The 16,892-nt window shown below is 49.0% G+C and overlaps 1 protein-coding gene across 1 annotated transcript in view; it reads left to right on the forward strand.

Moving 5' to 3' along the window:
- The window catches only part of LMF1 (lipase maturation factor 1), a 187,339-nt gene that overhangs the window by 61,369 nt on the left and 109,078 nt on the right, over window positions 1-16,892 (forward strand). The window contains exon 5 of the mRNA XM_054390883.1: window positions 12,561-12,626. Coding sequence (XP_054246858.1) covers window positions 12,561-12,626 — 66 coding nt within the window. The remainder of the gene's footprint in view (window positions 1-12,560; window positions 12,627-16,892) is intronic.

Here is a 16,892-nt window from a genome sequence, read left to right on the forward strand (position 1 = left end):
ATAGACATATGTGTTTTTATAGAATAATACAATAATCATCCATGTGTGCAGTGTCCTTGAGGTCATTTCCAACCTGCAGGATTCTGTGATTCTGTCTTTTTCCTTCTGTGATGCCCCGGAAATCATTTGCAGAGGTTTCTCTGTGCTTGCCAGGCTAGTGGCACACCAAGGGATGGGGATAGGGGAGGGCCTGCTGGGAAGTCACTTTGTTCTCCCTCTTATTTTCACTGAACTCCTCCAAATTCAGTCTCTGAATCTCCAAGCTGCTCAAAACATCCTCAAAAGAATCATGGAATGGTTTGGGTTGGAAGGGAGCTCCAGAGCTCATCCAGTCCAAGCCCTGCAGGCAGCAGGGACATCCTCCACTAGAGCAGGTTGCTCAGAGCCTTCTCCAGCCTCACCTTGAAGAGCTCCAGGCATGGGGCCTCAGCTCCCTCCCTGGGCAACCTGTTGCAGTGTTCCAGCAGCCTCCTGCTGCAGAACTTGTTCCTCACATCCAATCTCAATCTGCTCTGCTCTCATTTCAAACCATTGCCCCTGGTGCTGTCCCTGCAGGCCTTTGGGAACAGTCCCTCTGCAGCCTTCCTGTAGCCCCTCCAGGTCCTGGCAGGCTGCTCTGAGGTCTCCCTGGAGCCTTCTCCTCTCCAGGCTGCACACCCCCAGCTCTCTCAGCCTGTCCTACAGCAGAGGTGTTCCAACCCCCTGACCATTTTCATGGCTCTCCTCTAGACCTGCTCCACCAGGTCCATGTCCTTCCTGTGCTGAGGAGTCCTGGAGCATTTATTTATTTGGGTTTTTTATTTGACAAGCAGAGTCTTAGAAAAATGCTTTAAACGCTCTGCTGTTTCAAGCCTACACAAAAGCTGTGTCTTCTCTTTTACAGGAGGCAAAATAAAAGATCATTTCAAATGGTAGCCTGGGGAAAGAAATAGTGTAAAAATATTTCTGCTAATGAGTAATAAAGTAAATGCTTCCACTCAATTCTCCTTACTGTTTCCTGGTAAAGGTTGTGCCTCTCTCCTGGACCAATGGTTTCCAGGTTATTTCGATATCCTGAGATATTTAATCTCTTCCAAAATGATTTGTAATTTTTCTTTCCTGTTAGGAAAAACTGAAGGGAAGGCAGGCAGCAAATGCTTTCAGAAACCACAGGTTCCTGTGAAACTCTTTCCATTTTTCCTTGCTTTGTGTTTTTGGCTTTGGATGCTGCTGGAAGTGTCATAACGTGGGTGGCATTTTAAAGGTTACTGGAAAGGGTGGGGACGTGATTAGCTAATAAGGGAGATGAGCTTGCTGGCAAAAAAATAAGGAAGGCTTTGAAGCAAACAGAATCTGGATGCCTGTAGTAAAGTTGCATGAGATGCAGTGAAGGGAAAGCTGGAATTTGGGTGATCTCCACGGATAGAAAGGAGGAGGAGAGGACTCCAGCGGATGTAGTTGTCACTTGGGCGACAAGCATGCTCCGATGCTGGGCACTGTGGCTCTGAAATGGAGAATAATTATTCTAATTTGTTTTATTACATTAGCGTGGGTAGGAGGGAAGAAAGGAAGCTTTCTTTGATGGCTTTCTCATTATTCATGGGGCAGCCCGGCGGGGCCAGGCTCCCGCGCGGGGCTGCATGGGAAGTGTTGGAAATGATGTCTGCTATGTTCTGACCTTTGCCGGCCCAGCTGCAGCCCTCCTCCTCTCTGCAGGGATCCCACACTTGACTCCTTAGCAACCTCCTTTGTGCCTCTGATCTCTCTCTCCATTTGTCTAGCAATAGCCCTTGGCAGGCAGGCTTGTTGTTCCTTGGAGCCTGGAAAAGGCTGGGAGCTGCTCATGCCAAGTGCTTTTCAAACTGCCTTTCATCCACTCTTCGCAGCGCTGCCTTCAAAGTCACTCAGATGTTGGGGCAGTCCTGGTGGCTTCTAAAAGGATCTTTCTGGTAGTCCAGGCAGGGAAGAACACAGCAGTAAATAAAACAAACCAAAATTCAACACTGGGGCCTGGGAAATGGTGGAGTTCCCATTCCTGCAGGGGCTTCAGAGCTGTGGAGATGTGGTGCTGAGGGCGGTGGTTTGGTGGTGACCTGGCAGTGCTGGGTTAAGGGTTGAACCTGATAATCTTAAAGGTCTCTTCCACCCAAACCAGTTCTGTGATGTCTCATCCCCAACAGTGCTTTCCAGCCCCTCAAGCTGAGGTGCTTTGCACTTGTATTTGATGACTTCGCTTCAGGTTTTTGCACTGGACCAACCTGTACCCGTTGCAGCAGAGCCCTCTCCTGCAGGTGGGACTTGTCCTGTGGGCTTACAGCCTTCAGACCTGCCCTTGGCTGTATGGGAGGGTGCTGGGCAGGTGGGGCTCATTCTCCTGAAGATGGGTTGTCCCACAGAGTCACAGAATCATTCAGGTTGGAACAGAACTCTAAGATCATCAAGTCCAACACCTCTGTGAAGCAGGAGCTTGGTCCTGTAACCTGCTAATGTTATCAAGGTGATGAGCAAGGGCTCTCATCTTGGTGGAGGCTTGGACTGGAACAGGGCTGTCTGTGGGCTTGGAACTGAATGAGAAGGTACAGAATAAAGCTGTTTAAACAACAGAGTTCTCTGTGGAGCATAAGCATGTCATTCCCTGGGTGAGGAAGCCTATTTATTTGTCTCTCTTCATGGAAGAAGCAGGAGAGATTTGAATTACTGGCTGCTCATTTAATGAGAGGTTTGTATGAACATCAGGTAGAGCTCTTCATAAAGCCTTTAGTTTGCCACTGTCAGAGCTCTAGGAAAGCTTCCAAAAAGCCTAATAGCTGTGTCATGTCTTCCCTGTGGGAAGAGGAACAGAACACTCCTTGCTTTCACAGTAAGGAATGAAACATCCCTGTGAGGATCCCATGATCCAGGTAATCCTTCCTGCACTGCAGAGTTTGAACCAGAGCCTGGAGGTGGGAGGTAGAATCATAGAATGGTTTGGGTTGGAAGGGAGCTCCAGAGCTCATCCAGTCCAAGCCCTGCAGGCAGCAGGGACATCCTCCACTAGAGCAGGTTGCTCAGAGCCTTCTCCAGCCTCACCTTGAAGAGCTCCAGGCATGGGGCCTCAGCTCCCTCCCTGGGCAACCTGTTGTAGTGATCCAGCAGCCTCCTGCTGCAGAACTTGTTCCTCACATCCAATCTCAATCTGCTCTGCTCTCATTTCAAACCATTGCCTCTCATCCTGTCCTTGCAGGCCTTTGGGAACAGTCCCTCTGCAGCCTTCCTGTAGCCCCTTCAGGTCCTGGCAGGCAGCTCTGAGGTGTCCCTGGAGCCTTCTCTTCTCCAGGCTGCACACCCCCAGCTCTCTCAGCCTGTCCTCATAGCAGAGGTGCTACAACCCTCTGACCGTTTCCATGGCCTCCTCTGGCCCTGCTCCACCAGGTCCATGTCCTTCCTGTGCTGAGGACTCCAGAGCTGGATGCAGCACTCCTGGTTGGGTGTCACAAGAGCAAAGTAAATTGACAGAATCACCTCTGCATCTGCCAAGGGTCTGATGGCTCTGACCCAAATCCAGCCTCTGGACCAGCATGGTTTGTGGCAAAGCCTGTGCCAGGACACTCTGCAGCTGAGGACTTGGGCTCATAAATTATGCAGGTATTTAAAAGTATGCAAACAATGTCAAGAGCCACAACAAGAACCTGGAGGCACAAAGGGGCTGTAGAAAATGTGTTGAATTCTCCAAAAGCCAGAGAGTCCCTGCTGGTCTTGGGAGTTAAATGTTGTGCCTGTTTTGAGGTATATATGGAAAAAAGACCCTCAACAACAAAGTCCTAAAAGCACATGATGGAGTTCAGAGGCAATTTCACATGTCCAGCAGACGGACTGTGCTGCTGCTCTGTCCTCCCACCTGGCCAGCCTTGTTCTCCTGCTGGATACAGCATTTGGGCATCAGGAGGCTGAATGGTAAAATGCAGGAATGTCACAAGGTTTATCCTTTCAAATGCAGAAGGGAGCTGGAGCAGGTTGGGCATCCTGGTGCATAACAGCAGGAAAACTCTTAAGTGCTTCAGGTGGTGAGACCCTGGCCCAGGTTGCCCAGAGAGGTGTTTGATACCTCATCCCTGGAACCATTCCCGGTCAGGTTGGATGGAACAAGCTGCTCTAGTTGCAGGTGTCCCTGCTGACTGCAGGGGGGTTGGACTGGATGACCTTCTAAGGTTCCTTCTAACCTAAAGCATTCTCTGATCCTGTTGTGGTCTGAAGGCATCAGGTCAGGTTCCTCAGGTCTGAATGCTTCTGAACCTCAATGTCTGCTCCTCAAAGCTGCCTCTCACCTGGGAGCCCTTCCTCAAATCCTTAAGCAATTTTTTGTTGTTGTTTTAGCTTTGTAAAGCTCCTTCCTCTGTCAGCTTTCTCTTCAGCAGACACTTGTGGAGGTTTGGTTTCCAGAAGCTCTTTGCAAGCCCTTCTTCTGTGGGTAGTGGGTGGCTGAGTGTCTGAAGTGCCAGGCACCATCTGGAGCATTTTGTGTTTGTGGTGGAAGGAAAATTACAATCCAGAATTTAAGACTGCCCTTCATTGAGATTTTTCTTTTTTACCCATTTTCCTTATCACAAAGACTCAGAAAGGTCTTTAAGGTTTTTTTCCTTTGGCACCCAACTTCTATATTGTGAAGATACAGAAAGGTCTTAAAATTCTGATTTAATTTTGGTCTTTAAGGTGTTTATTTTTTTTTCTTTTACACCCAACTTCTATATTGTGAAGACACAGAAAGGTCTTAAAATTCTGATTTAATTTTGGTTTTTACCTTCAGCCATCTTTTGTATTGTGAAGACAAAAAGGTCTTAAAATTGTGATTTAATTTTTTTTTTCTTTTTCACCCCTCTTCTGTCTCCTGAAGACACAGAAAAGTCTTTAAATTATGATTTTGTTTTGTGGATGTTTTGTTTTTATGTTTCATCCATCTTTTATGTCATAAAGACATAGAAAGGTCTTAAAATTGTGATTTTTTTTTTTTTTTTGTTGTTGTTGTTTGGTAGTTTGGTTTTGGTTTGTTTTGTTTTGTTTTTTTTTTTTTCACCCTCTTTTGTGTTGTGGAAACACGAAGTTCTTAAAATTGTGATTTTAATTTTCGTTTTCACCTTCAGCCATTTTCTGCATCGTGAAGACAGAGAAAAGTCTTTAAATTGACTCAAAATTGATACTAGTGGTGCCCATAGCCCACCCCTCTCTCCAGAGCTGGGCTCAGTGAGGGGTTTGCTGACATAGCTTGAGTCCCCAGGCTGTTTTTACTCAGCTTCCTTTGCTATTGGCCTGTCTGGACCATTTTTAATTTCTTTTCCTTTTTTTTTTTTTTTCTCCCCCCAGAATTAATTTTGGGCTGAAAAAGTCTCAAAGAGTGCTTTGTTCTTCTTTGACACTCACTCCATGGAGGGAAAAAAAAAAAAAAAAAAAAGCAGGGGGGGGGAAGGGAAGAAAAAGGAAAAAGAAAAAAAAAAGCCAAAAACCCCATGGAAAATCTGACATCTGCATTGTGGAGAAAAATCAATAGCTAGGGAGGAATATAATTATCCCCCACTCCTGAAGATGTTTTTTTGTAGCAGTGACTCATATCATCTTAGAGCTTGAATGACATTTTAATTATTTAGGCTTTTTTGGGGGTGGTTTTTTTTTTTTTTTTTTTTCCTCCTTCTCTTTCCTTCTGAATCACCCAAGTAGAGCAGCCTGAGAGAGGTACAGTTGGGTTGAGATACCTGCCTGGGGTGAAAAGGAAGGATTTGGTGTGTTGGGAGTTTGGCCACTTCCCTCCTTCCCTCCCAGTGCTGTGTGCAGCAGGGATGTGCAGAGCAAGATCACAGAATGGGTTGGGTTGGAAGGCACCTCAAAGCTCATCCAATTCCAAGCCCCTGCCATGGGCAGGGACACCTCCCACCAGCCCAGGCTGCTCAAAGCCTCCTGGCCTTGAACACTTCCAAGGAGGGGACATCCACAGCCTCCCTGGGCAACCTGTTCCAGTGTCTCCTGACCCTCACTGCAAAGAATTTCTTCCTCATCTCCAGTCTGTCTCCCCTCTCCCAGCTCAAAGCCTTTGTCCCTCATCCTGTCACTCCCAGCCCTTGTCAAAAGTCCCTCCCCAGCTCTCCTGCAGTCCCTTCTGGTGCTGGAAGGCCACAATAAAGCCTCCCTGGAGTCTTCTCTTCTCCAGCTCCAACATCCTCTGCCTGTCTCCAGGTGGGAGGTACTCCAGCTCATCTGCACCGCTCAGAGGTGACAAATAAAATAGAGTGGCAAAGGTTAACCATGACATCCATAGTGCATCCAGGGTGCACATCAAGTGCTGAGGGAGCTGGGCTTGTTCAGCCTGGAGAAGGGAAGCTCAAGGGAAACCTTCTTGCTCTCTACAACTCCCTGAGAGGAGGTTGGGGCCATTTGGGAGTTGGTTTCTTCTCTTGAGGAACAAGCAATAGGACAAGAGGCAATGGCCTCAAGCTGTATCAGGGAAGGTTTAGGTCAGACAGCAGGAAAAATTTCTTTGCTGAAAGGGCTGCTCAGGGCAGTCCCCATCCCTAGAGGGGTTTCAAAGCCATGAAGACGTGGTGCTGAGGGCCATGGTTTAGTGGTGACCTGGCAGTGCTGGGGTAAGGGTTGGACTGGATGATCTTGGAGATCTTTTCCAACATTAATGATTCTATGCCTGATTTTGGGAAGCTCTGTTTCTGTGTGACTATGAGCACGTGGATGCAGGGCAGGGCTGCTGGGTGGAGAGTGTAGGAGCGAGGGCAGCAGAGTGGCTCCTCTGATTAAAACGAGGCTCTTTATTGAACACCACTAAAATAATACATGGAAAAAAAAGAAAAGGAAAGAAAGAGGGGAGAAAAAAAAGAAAAAGAAGTCCTAAATGTGATTTTCCTTCCCCTGTGAAAAATGTTGGGGAATTTAATGCACCTTAATTGTGGGAGCCTGGGAGCTTGGAGGTTGGGATTTTCACAGTCCAGGCAGGTGCTGCATCTCCATCCTTTTCCCTTTGCTCCTCAGCCATGCCCTGAAGGGAGCAGACTTGGTAGGGGAGAAGGTATTGAGCACATATTTCATTCTGGATGCTAATTCAATCCAGGGTGAATGTTTTATGGTTCTCATGCAGACAGCAGCAAGGAGAAATTTCTGAGTGTGCAGAATGGCCTGGAGCCACAGCCCTGCTGTAAATTAATATGACAAAAGATCTCAACTTTCCCCTTCCCCAGGCCAGCCTCTCTTATTGCTGGAAGGAGCTTGTCTGCATGGTCTGGCTGCCACCAGCTTGGTCCAAAATGATCAAACCACCCCCACCTTGATCTTTGGATCACCACCATCCCATCAGTATGAATTTAATACTTCTAGGTAGAGCTGGATTCAAAGCCAGGGCAGAGGGGTGAAAGGGCAGTTGCTGGTTCACTTAGCCACCTGTTTCCTTCCCTTCAGCTTCTATTTAATTTGCATTGCTGAATACCTTTCCCTTCTGATATGCAGGGCTTTGAAAGTCACCCACCCCCAACCTGCAAACAGAGCAAGGAATCTCTGGGGGGCTTCCTTTGGTTTTATTCCTGGATGCTTGGTTTTTCCTGGGGTCCTTGGGATTTTTGGGGTGCTTGGTTTTTCCTGGGGTGCCTATTTTGGTTGGTTTTTTACCTGGGGTGCTTGTTTCTTAACTGGGGTCCTTGCCTTTGTCTAAGGGTCCTTGGTTTTTCCTGGGTGCTTGTTTGCTGGTTTTGTTTGTTTGTTTTCTGGGGTCTTTGTCTTTTTCCACGGGTCCCTGTTTTTTTCTGTGTCCTTGCTTTTCCCTGGAGTGCTTGTTTCTCAATTGGGATGCTTAGGGTTTTTTTTTCCTCAGGGTGTTTGTATTTTTTCCAGGGGTCCTTGTTGTTTGGTTTTTATTTATTTGTTGGGTTTTCTTTTTTTTTTTTCTTCTTCATTGTCTGCTTGTTATTTTCCTAGGGTGCTTGGTTTTTACCTGGGATGCTTGTTGGTGGTTTTTTTTGCTTTCCCTGGGGTGGTTAGCACGTGAGGATGCATTTCCCTTTATCATTAGGAAATCATCTTTAAAAGCCATTTCCCTGTTCCCCACACCCCAGCAAGCACACTTGTTGCTTTTATGTACTGATCATTAAAACAAACCAAAAAAAAAAAAAAAAGCAAACTGTTTTCCCAGCTCCCTGTCTCCTGCCCATTACTCTCCAATCTTTATGTCAAAATAAAAGTACAGTTTGAGTTTTTAGCTTCATGCTCTGCTTAGCTTGGAACTAAAGGAAAGAAATCCTAAATTTGCCAGCTTACAAAGAAAGAAAAAAAAAGAAAGGAAAAAAATAAACCCAACCCCCCAAGCCAACCACTTTTCAGGTAATTTTGGAATTTAGGAAAAGAGAAACAAGTTGGGCACTGAGCTTCTCCTAGCTCATCTGTCCCATGCTTCCCAGATGATTGCTACCACATCACAGTATTAGGAGCTTTATGCCAACCACAGGCATAAAGCTCATGGTGAGGGACATGGCTTGGTGTTGACCCTTCAGTGCTGGGTCAGACCTGGACTGGATGAGCTTTGAGGTCTCTTCCAGCCAGATACTTTCTGTGATTCGATGTCTAAATGACAGTAAAGACTTCTTGACTTGGAGTGACAGAAGCCCGGTGCTGCAGGTCTGAGAGCTTCTGGCTGGTAGTGAGGTGTTCCAAAAAAGATGCAGATGTGGTGCTAAAGGCCATGGTTTAGTCCACGTGGTGGACTTGACAGTGCTGGCTTAATGGTTGGACTCACGTGGAGTCCTGCATCCAACTCTGGAGCCCTCCACACAGGAAGGATCTGCCTGCTCCAGGGCTCCAGTACCCTCATAGGAACATTTCAGTGAGATCCCCTCTCAGTGTTCTCTTCTCCAGACTGAACAGCCTCAGCTCTCAGCCTCTCCTTGTAAGGAAGGCATCTTCTCAATGTTAAACAATATCTGAAGGGTGGGGCACAAGAGGATAGGGCCAGACTCTTCTCACTGTGCCCAGCAACAGGAGAAGGGGCAATGGGCACAGACTGGAACTCAGGAGGCTCCATCTAAACAAGAGGAGAAACTTCTTTGCTGTGAGGATGTCCCCTTTCCTCTCTCCCTCCTTCTGTCCTCCTGTGCTTGGACCCAGGTACCATTTCTCAGACTAAGTTTGCATCTTCAGGAGAACAGGAGTAGACTTCCAAATATGCCAAATAATTAGTGGAGAGTATGTAAAACCAGACTCTGGCCAAGCAAGGAGCTGTAAAGTCTGTAAGAGCTCATCCTGAATGTGTCCATGCCCAGGATCCCCTTTCCTTCACAGCCACCATGGCTGGTTCTCTTTTCATGGTCCTTCTCAGATGAGGTGAAGCTACAAAACACCTTAGGGGTCCATGCCTCTTCAGAGCCACCATAGCTACTTCTCCTCCTGTGGTCCTCCTCAGATGAGATGAAGCTACAGACTGTGTAGCTTTTCCTGCTCTCTTGCTCCTTGGCACAACTTCATTTGGAAACTGGAAGTCTCACGTGGCAGTGTGGGAGTGGAAGTGGACTCCAAGACATCAGCAGTGTGAAGGCGATTTGAAGCACCCCCAAATTATGAGAGTGGGAGTTTTCTGTGCTGAAAAACAGCTCTGATGTGAAGAGTTTCAAGTGACTTTCCTGTTTGAAGGGTGCATAGTAAACAAAATGTGATTAACTGCCTGGGGTGACTCATTGCAGGGAAGAGTTTGGATTTCCAAGCGTGGTGTTTTGCTGTCACAGGCTCGTTTTAATTATCCCTGCTGAATAACAGAGCTTGATAAGAGGCTGGGCAAGGCAGGAGGGGAAGGTCATCAAGATAGCTCTGTCCTGTTTCAGTATTCCAGCATTCTTGCACAGAGCCTTTCTCAGTGTCCATCCTGCCAGTGACAGGGCTGTGGCACATCCTGGGAGATGCTATCAACACATCCTGTAACGTTAGAAAAGCTTGGAGGGGCAGGGCCAGGCTGGGGATGGCTGGGGAGGGGGTGATGAAGCTGGGGCTGTTGACAGCCAGGCTGTCTTGTCCCTGTCTGCCCTGCTCCAGCCCTTGTGGAGTGATGGGGTCTGATGACTGACTCGCTGGGGAGTAAAACCAGAGAGCAGCCACTGGTGCCCACCACCCCCCAAGGCTTCTGTGATAGCACTTTGCATCCATTGTGATTTTTTTCTTTGCCTGTATGGCATTGGGTTGGGTGGGAAAAGACCTTCAAGATCAGGTCCAACCCTTACCCCAGCACTGCCAGGGCACCACCAAACCATGGCCCTCAGCACTGCATCTCCAGGACTTTAAAACCCCTCCAGGGGTGGGGACTCCAGCACTGCCCTGGGCAGCCTGGGCCAGACCTTGACAACCCTTTAAGTGAAGAAATTGTTCCTCATGTCCAACCTAAACCTCCCCTGATGCAACCTAAGGCCATTTCCTCTTGTCCTATTGCTTGTTCCTTGTTAGAAGAGACCACCCCCCACCTGGCTCCAACCTCCTTTCAGGGAGCTGTAGAGGGTCAGAAGGTCTCTCTTCAGCCTCCCCTTCTCCAGGCTGAACAATCCCAGTTCCCTCAGCTGCCCCTCCCCTGCCTTGTTCTCCCAGAGCGGTCAGCAGCTTGGTTGTCCTTCTCTGGAGCTGCTTGAGCTCAGCAGTGTGCCAGAGAACTGCTGTAATTCAAGGCCCTGGAGAAGGCTGTGGGGCTCACCCCTTTCCCCAAGCCCAGAACCATCCAAACATCTCCTGCTGCAAGGCTGAGATCAAGCATGGTGCCTGCTGCCTGTTAGCTTACCTGTCCCATAACCTTGTAACTCTTGTTGTGGATCCTTGTGGTCTTAAGAAGGTCCATGCTGGGCTAAGCCCAAAGTTCAACTCATGTCTTATATTTTCTGGGTATTTGTGGATATTTACACATGAGGCCTGGACAGGTTTCAGGGGTCTTGAACTGGAACTTGGAATTTTCCTTGAGCCCCGAACCTGCTAAACTTTGTTTAATGTTAGAAATGGAGATTTTTAGGGTTTTTTGTTTTTGTTTTTGTTTTTTTTTTTTTTTTTTAGCAATGTGGGTGAAACCAATAGAATAGGATGTGCCATGATGCTGGAACCTCCTCCTCCTCTGGGCTATCAGATGTTAGCACTGAAAGGGTCACTGGTTTCTTGCAGCACTTTCCTACTGCATCTGCAAGGAAGGATTGGGCTGGATGGATGATCCAGGCGTAGGCAGCAGTGGATCCTCCTGCAAACTCCCAGGGACGTCCTAACTGGGGGCAATGTGGGAGGCAGGTGAATACCCCCTGATTGTATGCAGATGATGGAGCTGGTTCAGCCTTTTGACTAGTGAAGCTTTCCTCAATTTGGGATATTGTGATCCTAATCAGGGCCCTTACGCCACACATCAAAGCCAGAGCCGTGTCCCCGGGGGCTGGCACAGCTTGATTGCAGAGCTTCCTGCTGCAGGCTCATCCCTGCCCAGGTGTCTTTCCTGCTGTGGACGACTGATTCCTTTCTACCCTTCATCGCTGAGGCAAAGAAATTTAATCCCAATATTGCTGCCAGCCCTGGAAGGGACCCACTGGTTTGGAAATTTCACCCTCTTGTTGTCACCCTGAAACATCAACCCGCAGCAACCTTCCTGCTGGTTTCATTGCCAAGCTCTACCCTGAGGTGGAGCAGACCTGTCATTAGGGCATTCATCTGGGGTTAGATCTGTCAGCTTCCTTCCCCTTCTCCTCTTTTGTTTCTCTAATTACTTTGATTGCATCTCTGTAGCCAGCTGAAGGGCTGGTGAGGCAGTGGGGTCCTCATCCCAGTCTGTCCCTGCTTGCTTTTCTCTGCAGGCTTTGGGAGAGGGAGACAGTTGGGTTTGGATTTCAAAGTGACAGCTGCTGCTGTATTTAGGTCTGCAGGGAGCTTTTCAGTCTGTTTTACAAAAATATCCCAATGACAGAGTCTGATTTTCAGGCTTTTCCTGCTGCTTCTTGGGTCTCTGCAGCTCCCTGCCAGCAATGCTGGTAGCCCATACTGGGGGCACTGGGCTGCTGGAAACCACCCTGCAAAGCCTATAGTGTGGTTAAAGCATCTTCCAGCACATTTTCAGTGATGGGGCACATTCCACAAGGAGTTGGTGTCCCATTTTCAGTGGGGAGACACTGGCACAGGCTGCCCAGGGAAGTTGTGGATGCCTCCTCCTTGGAAGTGTTCAGTGCAAGGTTAGATAAGGCCTTGAGCACCCTGGGCTGGTGGGAGGTGTCCCTGCCCATGGCATGGGGGTGGCACTGGATGAGCTTTAAGGTCCCATCCAACCCAACCCATCTATGAATCCATGAATCCTGTGTCCAGTTTTCAGGAACCAGGCAGTGGAAGCAGTCCTGGTGGAGCTGTGTTATGCTCCCTCAGGGATGGTGACTGCACCTGGGGTGCAGATGTGCTGTGGCTCTCTGTTGGGGTCATTCCAGCCTCTGCAATCCCTTCCTGTGACAGATTCTGCCTGTAGTTTAACCAGAGCATTTGGCATCTTGAGATGAGACCTTGACACATAAGAGAAAGTAAAATAAAACATTTGTGACAGTATTTATTGTCTTGCTGTTGTTGTTTTTCCCCAGGGGCTGATTAAAATCCGAGGGGATCGCTGCTGGAGGGAGTTAACTTGCATGGATTATCACTATGAGGTGAGTGATCTGCACTTCCAAACTCATTTCTCTTGTCTGCTTTATCTTGCTAGAAGATTTGTCCCTCCTGCCAGGCAACTCTCCATGTTTTCTTCCTTTATCATGCCCCTTCTGGCTCTGGCAGCACAGCCAGTGCCCAAAGGCCAGCTGGGTGAGGCTTTTTTTCCCCACCACACTTCCAAAACCCAAATTTCTCTCCTCCCTTCCCCATCACAGCCTGAGTCAGGAGCAAACCTGAATCCCATTGAGAAAAATCCCTCTGTAAATTTAGTCTAGAGAAGAAACTGAGATACTGGAGCAGGTCTAGAGAAGGGCAGCAAAGCTGAGGAAGGCTCTAGAGCACAAATCTTGTGAGGAGCAGCTGAGAGACCTGGGGTTGCTCAGCCTGGAGAAGAGGAAGCTGAGGGGAGACTTCTGGCTCTCTACAACTCCCTGAAAGGAGGTTGGAGCCAGGTGGGAGTTGGTCTCTTCTAACAAGGAACAAGCAACAGGACAAGAAGAAATGGCTTCAGGTTGCACCAGGGGAGGTTTAGATTGGGCATGAGGAACCATTTCTGTGCTGAAAAAGTGGTCAGGGACTGGAACAGGCTGCCCAGGGCAGTGGTGGAGTCACCATCCCTGGAGATGTTTGAGAAACCTGTGGCCATGGTCCATCAGGACATGGTTACTGGGCACAGTGGTGTTGGGCTGATGGTTGGAGTTGGCCTCAGAGGTCTTTTCTAGAGCACAGGAGGTTTCACTTGAGCTTAAGGAGAAACTTCTTTGTTGTGAGGGTGCTGGAGGCCTGGAGCAGGCTGCCCAGAGAGGTTGTGGAGTCTCCTTGTTTTTGAGAGCTTCCAACCCCCCCTGGCCATTGTGCCCCTGGGCAAGCTGCTGAGGGTGCCCTGCTTTAGTGATGGGGTTGGACTGGGTGATCCCCAGAGGTCCTTTCCAGCCCCCACCCTGCTGGGATATTTGATTACTTTTGATGGGCCAGGCCTGCTGAGCTGTGGGGACAGGGATGCTCCTGCAGCCCTGCACCAGGAGAGCTGCCTTTGAGTGCTGGGGACCACATTACCACTCCTGTTCCAGGACTGGGATTCCTCTTCCCAAAACAGGCAGAAAATCTATCAATTTCCCAGGTGCTGACACCTTTATTTTTCACTTCTGTGATGGAGTTAACTGGTTGCACATTTTGAGATGGAAGTTTGCGGGTCCAGAGAGCTGCATTTTGCCTTTTTAGCTTTAACGCTCCCCTTTTTTTGTTGCTCTTAATGGGATTTGCCCCCCTGAATGGGAGGGTGACCTTGTATGGAGGGCTGCTGCTGGGTGAGCTCTTGTTGGACCATCCATGTCCTCTTTTGTTCTGAGCAGAACTCTAGATGCAAAGCCCCTTCAATGCTGTCACTCTCAATCCAAACACAAAGGCAACCACAGAAAATTGTCTTTGGTTTTCACCCAGCCCTGCAAGGGCTCAGCACCACGTGCTGCCAGGAGCCAGGCTGAGGAAACCCAGCTCAAAACCAGCCCCCCAGCAGCCCCCTGCCTGGCTCTGCTGGTGACCTCAACCCACAACAGACAGCCTGCATAAGCCCAACTCTTTCAAATCAAAACCAGGATCAGTTCTGTAGCCCAGAAGGCTAATTAAGACCATTCCAGTCATATCCATAATGTGGGATCCTCAGCCTGGGCAAATTAATTTGGAGCAGGGGCTGGGGGGTGTGCAGATCACGTTATCAATATCAATTATTTTAATCCACACAAAAGAAGCTTCAATAAAAGGAAAAATGAAAGAGGCCAAACTTTGTCTAGCAGCAAAGGACTGCAATTCACCTGTTCATTTCAGACAGCCAGAGGGAGGAAGAAGAAGGTGAAGATACTTCCAGGAGGGAAGGAGGGAGCTGGGAATCTGCTGGCAGTTAGGATGATCAGACTGGGTATTGGACCAGCTCATGGCTGGCCTGGGGCCAAGCAGAGTCTGCTGTGATGTATGTTGGCCACCCCAGCTCCCCTGTTCCAGCCCTGAGCTGCAGTCCAAAATCTACATGGGCTGCTCTGCCAAGAGAGTTACTGCAGACACATGGCCTCCATCTCTTGCCTGGTGAGCACCTCCTGGACTATTTATTTGTAGTAGAAGCAGCAGCAGCTCTGCTGGTGGAAAATAACATTTCCACTTTTGTCAGGAGCCCTGTCTGGAACACTCAAATGTTGTTATGGCTTGGCTAATTAAACAGAGCAGGTTTTTTTTTTTTTTAACTCTTTCTAATGTGCAAGGTCTTAATCCCAGCCTTTATGGAGCTCTTGTTCCTCAACTGAAGAGGCTCTGTTTTTAGGGGGCTGTGTAATTTGGAGAGGGGAATGGCAGAACTCATGGTTTGCACAGGGAAGGTATTTTCCAACCAGCCTAACTCTGCTCCGATCCCTGAGGGAGTAGATGGGCTCCATTAAGTGTGGAAGGGAAAGGCAGATGCTGATGGAGATGGGAAGGCTTTGCTGCACCACCATCCACAGCCTGGCACATGGAAACTATCTGGGGACTGGGGTGAGGGGTGGGGGTAGAACCACTCAGTGGATTAATCATGGCTCTGGGTGCCAGGAGTCCCAGACTCTAATCCCATCTTGGCAGGACACCATGAACAGGGAGTTTAACCAACTCCTGCATTAGTTGCTGTGCTAACATGGCCAGAGGCCCCAGGGGAGGTTGGCACCAGGGGGGTGTGTGCAGGTTGGGGCTCCTCACGCCCATGGTGGCCAGGAGCTTCACATGCAGTGGTGTCCATATTAGCATGAGAAAATGGAGCTCTCTGAGTGGGAACTGGCAGGGGAGGTCTTGAGGTCTGACATGTTCTGGGCTTCTGTTTTGGGCTTGCCAGCATTTCCCTGGTGGCTGTGGTTGGATGACTTTTTCCCCTTGTTAGAAGTGCCAGTAAAAGGTGGTGGGTTTTTTTTTTGTTTGTTTTTTATTTTTTTTTTTTTTTTTTTGCTCAGTGGAACCTGTTTGTGATGCAGTTAATGTGGAGAGATGCTTCTGGGCTGGAGATGTGTTTGTCATCAGGATTACGAGGCACTGATCTGCTGTGTACACAATGGTGTGCAAATCTGCCTGTGGTGGTTTGCAGGCTGGAGCTGGAGTTCTGCTTCCAGTGGAGCTGATGGCACAGACCTCACAGCCTCCAGTGGCATCCCAAGTTCCCTTCTTGTGTGAGCAGGGAGGTGTGGCTGAAGCCTGCCTGTCCCTGCCTCCTCCAGAGCTCTTCCTTCATCTGCAGAGTGTGGCAGGTCCCTGCCTAGCCAGGCTGCCATGTACAGCAGGGCAGAAGTCTGCTGGGGAAGGTTTTGTGCCTTTTTGGGAGCAGGATGTCGCCCAGGCATGGGCTGCAGGAGCTTTCTGAGCACTGCTGGTGGGTCCCAGCTCTTGTGAGCCGTGCATGCCATGGAGGAGCAGAGATTTGTTCCCCAGGGGCCTCCTACCACTGCCTCTTGTGCCAAGCTTTATCTGGCCCAAGCTTTGCTAGTGCTGGGTCTGCTGCTTGCCTGGCACGAGCACAGTGTCTTAATGGGCTCCAAATGGAGAAAATCCTCTTCTGCAAGACCCAGGGTTCTGGCTCTCCCCACCAAGCCTGCAGCCCTCTGCCCCTTGTGCCTACACTGCAGGGCACCTCGTGAGCAGATGCCTTGGCTTGGGGCAGGTTTGAGTGGCACAGATGAGTATTTGTGATCCACAGCCAGTCCAAATGCAGCTGTGAGCTTGGCTGCTGGTGGTGGTCTTGGCAGAGCAGTTAAGCAGATACTTTAGTGGTTCAGAGATGGGAAGAGTCCTACACGGTCACATCCAGAGGGTCTCCCTCTGTGCCACTGCAGAAGTTTTAGACATAGAATGGCTTGGGTTGGAAGAGACCTTCAGGATCATCTAATTCCAGCCTCCCCTGCCATGGTTGCTCAAAACCTCCTCACCTTAAACACTTCCAGGGATGAGGAGACCACAACTTGTCTGGGCAGCCTGTTCCAATGTCTCACCCTCACAGCAAAGAACTTCTTCCTAATGTCCAATCTAAAGAATTTCTTCTTAATGTTCAATCTAAATCTCTCCTGCTCTAGTTTCAAACCATTCCCCCTTGTCCTATCAACACAGGCCCTTATCAAAAGTCCCTCTCCAGCTCTCCTGTAGCCCCTTTCAGGTACTGGCAGACATCTGATAGGTCTCCCTGGAGCCTTCTCTTCTCCAGGCTGAACAGCCTCAACTCTCTCAGCCTGTCTTTGTCAGGGAGGTGCTCCAGCCCTGAGGGC

This window comes from Indicator indicator, chromosome 22 (assembly GCF_027791375.1).
Source record: "Indicator indicator isolate 239-I01 chromosome 22, UM_Iind_1.1, whole genome shotgun sequence".
In the NCBI taxonomy this organism is placed as follows: domain Eukaryota; kingdom Metazoa; phylum Chordata; class Aves; order Piciformes; family Indicatoridae; genus Indicator; species Indicator indicator.